We start from the raw sequence: 9117 nt of genomic DNA, 5'->3' as shown, positions 1-9117 counted from the left end.
TTCTCGATAATGAGGAAGAAGAGAGGCAACTTTGTCCAGTCAGAGCTCTTAGGTACTACAATCTGAGGAGGACAGAAAAGATCCAGTAACTTCTGGTGTTCAGTTAAAAACCCTTCTCGTCCTCTGTCTAAGAACGCCTTGTTCTCTTGAGGTACTTGATTCCAGAGGCACATTCACAGATCCAGGAGGATATCTTGCCAAATTTTAAAGTGAAAGCTCATGATATTAGAGCAGTGTCAAACTCTTTGGCTTTCAGGCACAGTACTATGTCCCTGTCTTCCATTATCAGTCATCTTACTTGAAGTGCCGGTCTATTTTTGTCTCACTATTTGAAGGAAGTGGAAACAGTGATTGATGATTACAGTACCTTGTGGCCGTTATTGGTGGCTGGCATGGTATTGCGTGAGGAATTATACGAAACACTTTTCCTCCTACTATCTTTTTGTTTGGTGTAGGTTTTTGAGTTTTTGGGGAGCCTTTTGGGGGTTACAGTGTACCTGGAGTGTCCACCAGTCTTAGTGGATAGGTTGGGGGTGTTCTGTTTTGTAATCTGGTACTGCTTCCAGGGCAAGGACATCTTTTGAATGCTTTGCTAGCTATCAGGTGTATCCTCCGTTGCAAAGCTCCCACTTTGGTAGAGGCAACCCATGGCTCAACCGCCACACCACTACAGGTTAAGATGAGTACCAACCAGAGGCATTATTCACCTGCAGTAGCTCTCTTACCAGGCAAGGAAACAACAAGCATTGCATTCAGTATACTAGCAAATTTTTTTTTATTTCAAAGTGATTACATTGCCTTAATGTATCCCACTTTCATTCAATGTGGGATTCAGCTATATACGTAATTACTTGGTAAGTATATGTGAAACTTAATTTTATCATGAAAATGTCATGTTTGTCTTTTTTGTTATAGAGAAAAATAAGTGCAAAGGTGTTGTCAGGGGTGAGAGCATTTGTTTGAGTGCTTCATGCTCCCTTGGGTACTAGTCAACTTAAGTATTGTGGTTATTTTAAGGATGAAGTATGGCTCACCCCTCCCCTGTAAGGAGTGTATCAGATACTAGTATCCCTCTCAGTGGGAGAAGACTAGTAGGAGGAAGGAGAAGGATGGGAAGCATTTACCAGTCTCCATGGGAATGACTATACTAGTGACTGCCAAACCCTTCTAGTTCTTTTTTTTTCCCACCCCTGCTAATCCTCTTGAACCTCCTTGGCATACAACTTCTCCTTGGTCTGGGAATACTTCCCTAGTGACTGTGCCAAACCCTCCTAGTTCCTTTCTTTCTGTCCCTGTCATTCCTCTTCTTTTACCTTCATTGTGTCTGCTTCTCTAGGGTCTGGGGCTATGTACTTCTGGAAATGAGAGTATCTACCACACACTTCTCTTGGATGGTGAGTTAAGCACCAGGGCTGAGCTCTTCTTTCATGGGACCTCGACCTTTGTACTCTGCTTACTTATGCTAACTCCTAGTGACTTGTGCTTTTCCATGTGTGCAGTCATTGTTGGTCAATAACCTGCAGGAAATGTAGCCTTGTTAAACCTGTCATGAATTCCCTCTTTTGTAACATTTCCTGACCACCACTTAACTCTTACTAAGAAGGAGGCTTCTCCTATTGCTGCTGCTTCTTTGATCACCAAGGTTTTGGCCCTCCTGTGGTGGTGGTGGTGCGTCTCCTGCTCCTTCATGAGCTGGAGTAGCAATGATGTTCCTGCCTCGACCAGTCTTCATGCATTTGAGGAGAGCAAAGCTGGAGGGGTGGGGGAGAATTGCAAATGCTATCTTTTGACTTTCACCTCCTCCTCTCCTTTTTCCTTTTGCAGGAGGAAGAAGGTGAAGTCCAAGAAGCCTCTTACAAGAAGTCCCATAGGACTTTGAGTGAGCACTCTCCTAAATCTTTGGGAACTTGGCTCATGAACACCCACAGATGACTGGCTGGCTGAGATGGCATAGGCCTCATTGAGAATTCTCAGTACCCTCTACCAGCTTGCTTTGTCTTGGAGATGGGGATTGCTCCCAGTTCTTATAAACATGTTTTGCTATAAACACTCTTGCTTGAGCCAGCACTGCCTGCTCACTTGATGCATGTTCATTCATAGGTTTATGACTGTACAAGCTCTAGTACAGGTATGGCTTATCTGGACTTAACCATGCAGCTCTGTGTTTGGCCATCACCAATTAGTAAAGATTACAGAGGTGATAAGAGAAACACGATTGAGTTGGCATGGGCATGCATTTAGGATGGATGATGAAGAGGGAGTGAAGAGGGCTTGGGAGGAACCTGTTAAAGAAAAAAGATCGAGAGGGAGACAGCGAATTGATGGTGAGATAAAGTGAAGGAAGATATGGAGAGAAGAGGTTTGGTGGAGTATGGTGCCTTTGATAGAAGGCAGTAGAGAAGGTACATCAGGCAACTGACCCTTAATGTAGGGATAGTGGTGGGAAAGAAGAAGAATCATAGGGAGTTGTGCTGGTCATTCATCTGTGGCTTGGAACTTTGCCCTGAGTATGGGTCTTCCTCTGTTCATGCAGTAAATAATTTGCTAAGTTTTTGTGTTGACAGTTTGATGGAAGAAACATTTTTCTTTTGATTGTCTTTGAAATTTCTGAAATACTTTATTATACTGTACTCAAATGTCATATCTAATGTGGTTCGGGGTAATTCATTATGTCGAGCTTTTTGTATATAGTACTGTATAGTGATTATGAGATATCTGTAGAACTGACAGTGTGATGTACTATTGCAGATAGATATGGGACTGTTAACTGACCCTGGCGTAGAAAGAAGTCGTTTGCCAGCGTTGCTGGAAAAGTATCACCGTCCTCTATGTGTTATGCTGTATGTCTTAGGGATTGGCTGGTTTTTAGCTCTTGCTCACAATTCCCTCAATCATGGTAAGCTTCAAATTGATAAGATTACAATGAGCTTTATACCTCTCTTGAAACTCATTGTTGCTTTTATTTTGTTGTTACTGCTGTGTACTATTGTTTATTTTTAGAAACACAATCTATTAGTCTAAATCTAAATTCTTCAGATAAAATTGCAGAATATCATTTGAAGAATATAGTTTTAGACTTATAGATTGTGTTTTTAAAACCTACATGTTGGTTTTAAGATGACTTTGTTTGGTTTATTTTTTCAATAATTTTTTTTATACATTATTTCTTTGTAACCACTCTAGTTAATTTAGATTTATGGTACTTTTTTATTTTTGTTACTGCATTCCAGTACAAGTCAAATCAAGCCAATTCATAAGATACTATATCTGTTTGTGGCAAATTTAAAAAGCATAGGGCAATGAGAAATGAAAAATCAAACTGTAAGGTGTTTTTTCCTTGTCTGTATTAAAAATTGTTTCAAAAGTTTAGGAAAAGGAACCATATTGTTACAGCATTACTTAGTAACTAGGTTTAAATGCTTCTCAGAATTAACATTATTTTATCACCCCCAATTCATTGGAGTTTCAGATTAATAGGTTTGAAAGAGACTACAAGACTTTGGCAAAGGTGAATGGAGGAGCTGTGACACTGATGTTGAAAATAAACTGTCTTTCTGCAATAAAGAAAGGATTACCAGTAGTACTATATATACTTCATAAAAAATGAAGTTAAATGCTAATCATAATAATTGTTGATGTATATCACTTTACCTTCATACTCAGCCCTTATTGACTGGCAACAAAAATTTTTAATGTGGTTCATTTATATATGTTTTGTCCAGGTAATTTGATTTGATCTGGTTGGAAATTTTTCAAATACGTTTAATAACTTTTGATGTCACTGGTATGAAGTTAATAACAATGTTACTTAATTTGCAGGCACTTATTTTTCTGAGAATGCACTGTTACCAGGTCTGGTGCAAGGAGACTTTGAGGGAGACTCCCAAGTATTGCAATATTTAGAGGTATGGAAGTATGATATACAGTAAGGCTATTTTTATATTTTCATCTCTTTATTTCAGTGTCTTACCAAACAATTACATAGCTGTAGGTTCCCTATGCTGCAGAACAAAATTTAAACTTCGGGGTGGCGCTGCCATCGCTAGTGCAGGTGACAAGGGATCCGCCCACTTTCGGGAGTAGCAGGTATGACTGACCAGTTGTTATCAATTCGTTTTCTGGCACTCTTGAGTAACATCAGTGGTTTGTGCAGACTGCATTCTCTTCATCTGGCTGGATGGTTGTATCGATCTCCAAGTATTTGGTGAGGTGCTCACTTCATGTGTTTTGGATTTTGCTATTAGGTAGCTTAGTTTTGTTTAGCTTTATTAGCTCTTTTGTGGTTTTTGTTCTGCTACTATGTCCGATTCTAGCCCTTTGGGAGTTAGGTTCTGCGCCTGTGGGTATAGAGCAAGGTTTAGTTAAACCTTTATGTAATTGCATTCTAAATGCACTAAATGTAGAGGGCTGGAGTTTAGCAAGGAGAACACTTGTTCTGGAGGTAAAGGATGGAGCAAACAGTAATGGAAAGAATTTACTTCTCGCTTAGATAAGGTGATTAAAGATAGGAAGAGAATGGCAGCTCTTAGTGCTGAGAATAAAGCTAGCTTAGCCTCTTCTTCTCCCTTGCCTGCAGCAGCATCAAATACTGTTCCTTCTTCTCCTCTTCATGTCATGTCTCCAATCTTAAGCCCTCCTACTCCTGTACCCTCAGCTCCTTTACCAGCTTCCTGTGACACCTTTTCCAGCACCATTGCCAGGCTGAGATCAAGGTTCGAGAGAAAGTTTGACTTTCTTGCAAACACAGTAATGAAGTTTGGCCTCTCAGTGAAATCATTTACTAAGGAGAAATCTGTGACTGTTAGTGAAGTGCAAAGTGTTAGTGCAGTGAATTCTTAGGGGGTGGCTGTATGTCCCTCTAAGCCTCTTAGATGAAGGTCACTGTCCCACTCCCCTGCCTTGGGGAGAAGACATAACAGGGTCCATGGGAGACTGGAGGGGTTTGCCCACAGGCAGTCGCTCCCTCTGTTGGACCTGTAGTGCTTCAGCAGGATTCAACTGAACACCACTGGAAAGGCATTTTGTTTTGGACTCAGTTGTCAACTGATTTGAGTGACTGCAATGGTGTATGTCTTTGTCTTTTCAACCCTTGAAGAGGCATTTGACCGGAGGGGATGCCTTGTCTCTGCCTGTTAAGAGATCCAGAGAGGCGGAACGGAGTCCTCCCCCGTCTTGTAGCCATGCTACTTCGCCTCCGTCTCGCAGTCGTCATTCAACTCAGGACTATTCCGTCTCTCCCGATAGGTGACAGGTGCTGGTGTCATCCAGGCACTTGGCGCCAGGCCAGTTGTCGCATACAACTTCGACTCCTTACTTTGACTCTGCTGTTCCTCCTTCGACTTCCACCTCGACTCCTGTCAAACGTCCAGTGACTTTGCCGACACAGCTGTTGCCACCACTTCAAGGGGAACCAGCCTTAGCTCCTCTTCAATGACATTCGGAGAGTTTGATGAGTTTTTTGGATGGCAAAACTCCTGAGGTCAGAAGTGGGATCAGCATCTTTCCCGTCTCATCAGACGATGAGGAGGAAGAACCAGACTCTTCGCCTGCATTAGCTGATTCAGGCCTTATGAAATACCTGTTGGAAAACTTTCCTGAATTTTTTGCCCCAGCACCAGGTTCTCCTGCTTCTACCTTCCTTATGCAGAAGAGGCCCTTGTTTGCCGAAGTTAGTTCTCTCTTCTGCGGCTAAGAGATCCTTATGGGATGTAGAAGAATAGCTAGCACACAAGAGAGACCTGGGGAAAGCCACATTTGCCTTTCCTTCCTCGAAGTTGATCCAGAAGCAATATCATTTCTACATCACCGTAGAAGGGCCCTCCCTGAGAGTTTCTGCCTCCTCCCAGGGGTACTTCTCTGGCCTCATCGATGCAACTCAAAGGTCAGTCCTTGCTTTGCCCAAGGTTTTCTTCTCTTCTCCTGTGCTGGACCACATGGTGAAGAATATCTACAAAGTCTCTGGGATTCTTAGCTTTTTAGATTGGATGATTGATGCATTGGCCAAGAAGATGGGAGGACTGCCCTAACCTGGCAGAGGACATTGCTTCGGACTGGCTTGGTGTCCTGTCATGCGTGGATAAATCTACTAGAGATGGATCAGACGAGATTGCCTCTCTTTTTTTGTGATGGACATTCTAAAGAAACGAGAGCAGTGGTGTTCCTTTGCCACTAAAGGGGTGATCTTATTGCAGATGTCAGCGGTCATGTTCTCACCCCTGGACAAGTCTCACCTTTTCCCCTAGGATACAGAGAGAGAGAGAGAGAGAGGTGCTTTCCTTTTTTACAGAATTAGACCACCCATGAGATTGTTGGCCCAGTCAATGAAATACCCCAAGTCTTCCCTTCTGACTGCGACCAAGTCCATCTACATAATCTGTTCCAGAACGTCTCACGAAGTCTGAAATGTACGAAATCTGAAACAATAATTCTCATAAGGAATAATGTAAATCCCATTAATTGATTTCGGACACCTAAAAATATTAATGACAATCTGTTCTTAAGGTGCTTGTCTAGCGCCATAAAATCGGCGATTTATGGCGTCATAATGCACCGAGTTCATGGCTTCATAACATACCTAACAGGGGCGCCATAAATTGCCGAGTTTTGGTTAATGGCGGTTTTCGCATATCAGCACCCCAGCGAGAACGGAACCCCAACCGATAACCAGGGGCTGCCTGTTAATGCAGTTTTACATTCAGAAAATAATGAGAAATAAATATAAATGAATGGAGGACACTAACAAGAGTCTTCCATAAAGGTAAGAGTGATGTTAAATGTTTATTTATCCATTTCATAGTCATTTATATTTATTTCTCATTGTTTTCTGTATGTAAAACTGTTTACAGGCAGCCACTAACCGAAACTCAGCAATTTATGGTGCCCCTGTTAGGTATGTTATGACACCATAAACTCAGTGTTATGATGTCATAAATTGCGGATTTTATGGTCTAGACAAGCACCATAAAATCCGCAATTTATATATTTTTTTAATATTTCAGGGTGTCTGGAATCAATTAATGGGATTTACATTATTCCTTATGGGAATGATTGTTTCAGATTTCCAATTTCATACGTTTTGGACTTCATGAGATTCTGGAACGGATTACATACATACAAAAACCGAGGTTCTACTGTATTCGCTAATTACTGTATTTTCTTATAATTTTTGTGACTTTATGATAAAACTAATAAAATACTGTGAAGTAATTGTGGGTTTGTTCATGAAACTTACCTGACAGATATATATATAGCTGTATTCTCTGAAGTCCGACAGAATTTCAAAACTCGCGGCACACGCAGTGGGCGGCCAGGTGGTAGTACCCATTCCCGCCGCTGGGAGGCGGATATCAGGAACCATTCCCATTTTCTATTCATATTTTTTTTCTGTCGCCGGTCGGTAAACACCTGTTTACAGACCTCCGCCCAGGATTTTTGGATTTGACTCGTTATAAGTATCTGGATTGACTTTTGGTTTTGACTCTGGATTGTTGGTTTGGCATACGCGATAGTGGACTGTTTTTGGATTTTGGATTGGCTTTTCTATGAACGTGATGTCGGGATCAAGTTCAGTGAGCTTCAGAGTGTGTGTGAGAAGTGATTGCAAGGTGAGGCTACCGAAATCATCGGTAGACCCCCACACAGTATGTATGGGGTGTAGGGGGCATGTTTGTTTGCTGGTTGATCGTTGCATTGAATGCAAAAGTTTGACTGAGGATGAATGGAAGGTGTATGAATCCTATCGGCGTAAGTTGGAGCGCGATAGGATCAGGAGGTCTTCCTCCAAGAGCGGTTCTACGAAAGGTAAGGGAAGTAACATTTCTCCTATTTTAACACCAGTAGAATTTGCTTCACCTAATCCTGTGTTGTTGCCTGAGGGCCCTAGTTCTGTGTCTGGAGAAGGTAATGCCCTTTCTCTGATTCTAGAGTCTTTACGCACTCTAGAGTCCAAAGTGTTGGCCCTTGAAAACGGCTCGAGTAAAGTGTGTGATCGTGCCCCTAGTGTTGTGGAGGGGGCGTCAGAATCGGCCCCATAATGCCTCTAGGTCTAGACCCTCTGTCGGACTCCCAGAACTCAGGGAGGTGGGCATGTCGAAAGCCGCAAGAGGGTTACGGGGGCTCCCCACCGATCTGGCGTCTCTTCGGCAGGACCTGTTGCTACTTCCCAGGCTGCCAAGGAGCGTGCACAGGCTCGCATCCTTAAGGACTTTTTCGTCCTCCGAGGCGCCCTCCCCGCGCAAGGGGTGGAGCGCTCGGAGAGACTCGCGTCCTTTGAAAAGGACTTTTCCTAGGGAGGACGCTTTACGTCCCCTCTCTCCGCTATCGTTGCTGGTCTTCGCCTGCGTCGTATGACGCGTTTCCTCCACAGAAGAGAGGTAGGACGTCGTCCGAGGACGACGCTGAGAAGCGCTTCTCTCGCGCCTCGGAGAGGCAGGTTGCTGTACCTGTGAGAGGAAGGAGGCGTCCCCCCGCCCCTCGTCTTCTCGCAGGCGCAGCCCTTCACATCCTCTCGGTTCTTCACCAACGAAGAGTATTCTTGTGTCGCTTCAAGACCAATTGTCGGCCTTAATGGCTCAGAAGACTCGCCCAGCAGCAGTTGAGCCTAAACGAAGGAAGGACGCTAGACTGCCTGTCAAGAGGACGAGGCAGTCTCCTCTCCGTCTCCTCGTTCGTCTCTGTCTCCGCCCGCACGTCAGGACGCCTTTCTTTCTTTTTCGAGGACGCTCGGCAGGTCGCTTTTGAGACGCTTGGTCGGATGTGTTTTGCTTGACGCTTTGCCTGTTGAGAAGGCTTTCGAGAGCGCCCAGAAGGACGCTTGAAAGCGAAAGCTGGACGCTTTAGCGTAAGACGTAAGGACGCTCCTCGAGAGCGACTAAGAGTAGCCTCTCTTGACGCGCAGCGCGGTCAGGACGCTCTTGTGGTTGGTTCGAGCTCTAAGGATCGACAGAAGGTCGGTCGCTTGAAGAGGCTGATTTTAGTCATCCTCGAAAGCCTTTGTTGAAGGTTAGACCCGTTGGGCGCACGCCCTCCCCAGAGGTTCAATCTCCTTTGCCTCTTCGGGAGGAAGGAGAGCTTAGTAGTCCGGCGGACTCAGTTGAGGAAGAACAGCCGTCAGTTTCG

At 43.8% G+C, this 9117-nt stretch overlaps 1 protein-coding gene across 2 annotated transcripts in view; it reads left to right on the top strand.

Moving 5' to 3' along the window:
• LOC135201021 (glycosylphosphatidylinositol anchor attachment 1 protein-like) overlaps positions 1-9117 on the top strand; it is a 91744-nt gene that overhangs the window by 29468 nt on the left and 53159 nt on the right. For both annotated transcript variants that reach the window (XM_064229854.1, XM_064229855.1), the window contains exons 2-3: positions 2749-2896; positions 3820-3905. In XM_064229854.1, the coding sequence (XP_064085924.1) occupies positions 2749-2896; positions 3820-3905 (234 nt within the window). The remainder of the gene's footprint in view (positions 1-2748; positions 2897-3819; positions 3906-9117) is intronic.

Source organism: Macrobrachium nipponense, chromosome 27, assembly GCF_015104395.2.
Source record: "Macrobrachium nipponense isolate FS-2020 chromosome 27, ASM1510439v2, whole genome shotgun sequence".
In the NCBI taxonomy this organism is placed as follows: domain Eukaryota; kingdom Metazoa; phylum Arthropoda; class Malacostraca; order Decapoda; family Palaemonidae; genus Macrobrachium; species Macrobrachium nipponense.
This window is presented reverse-complemented; position numbering and strand designations above follow the sequence as displayed.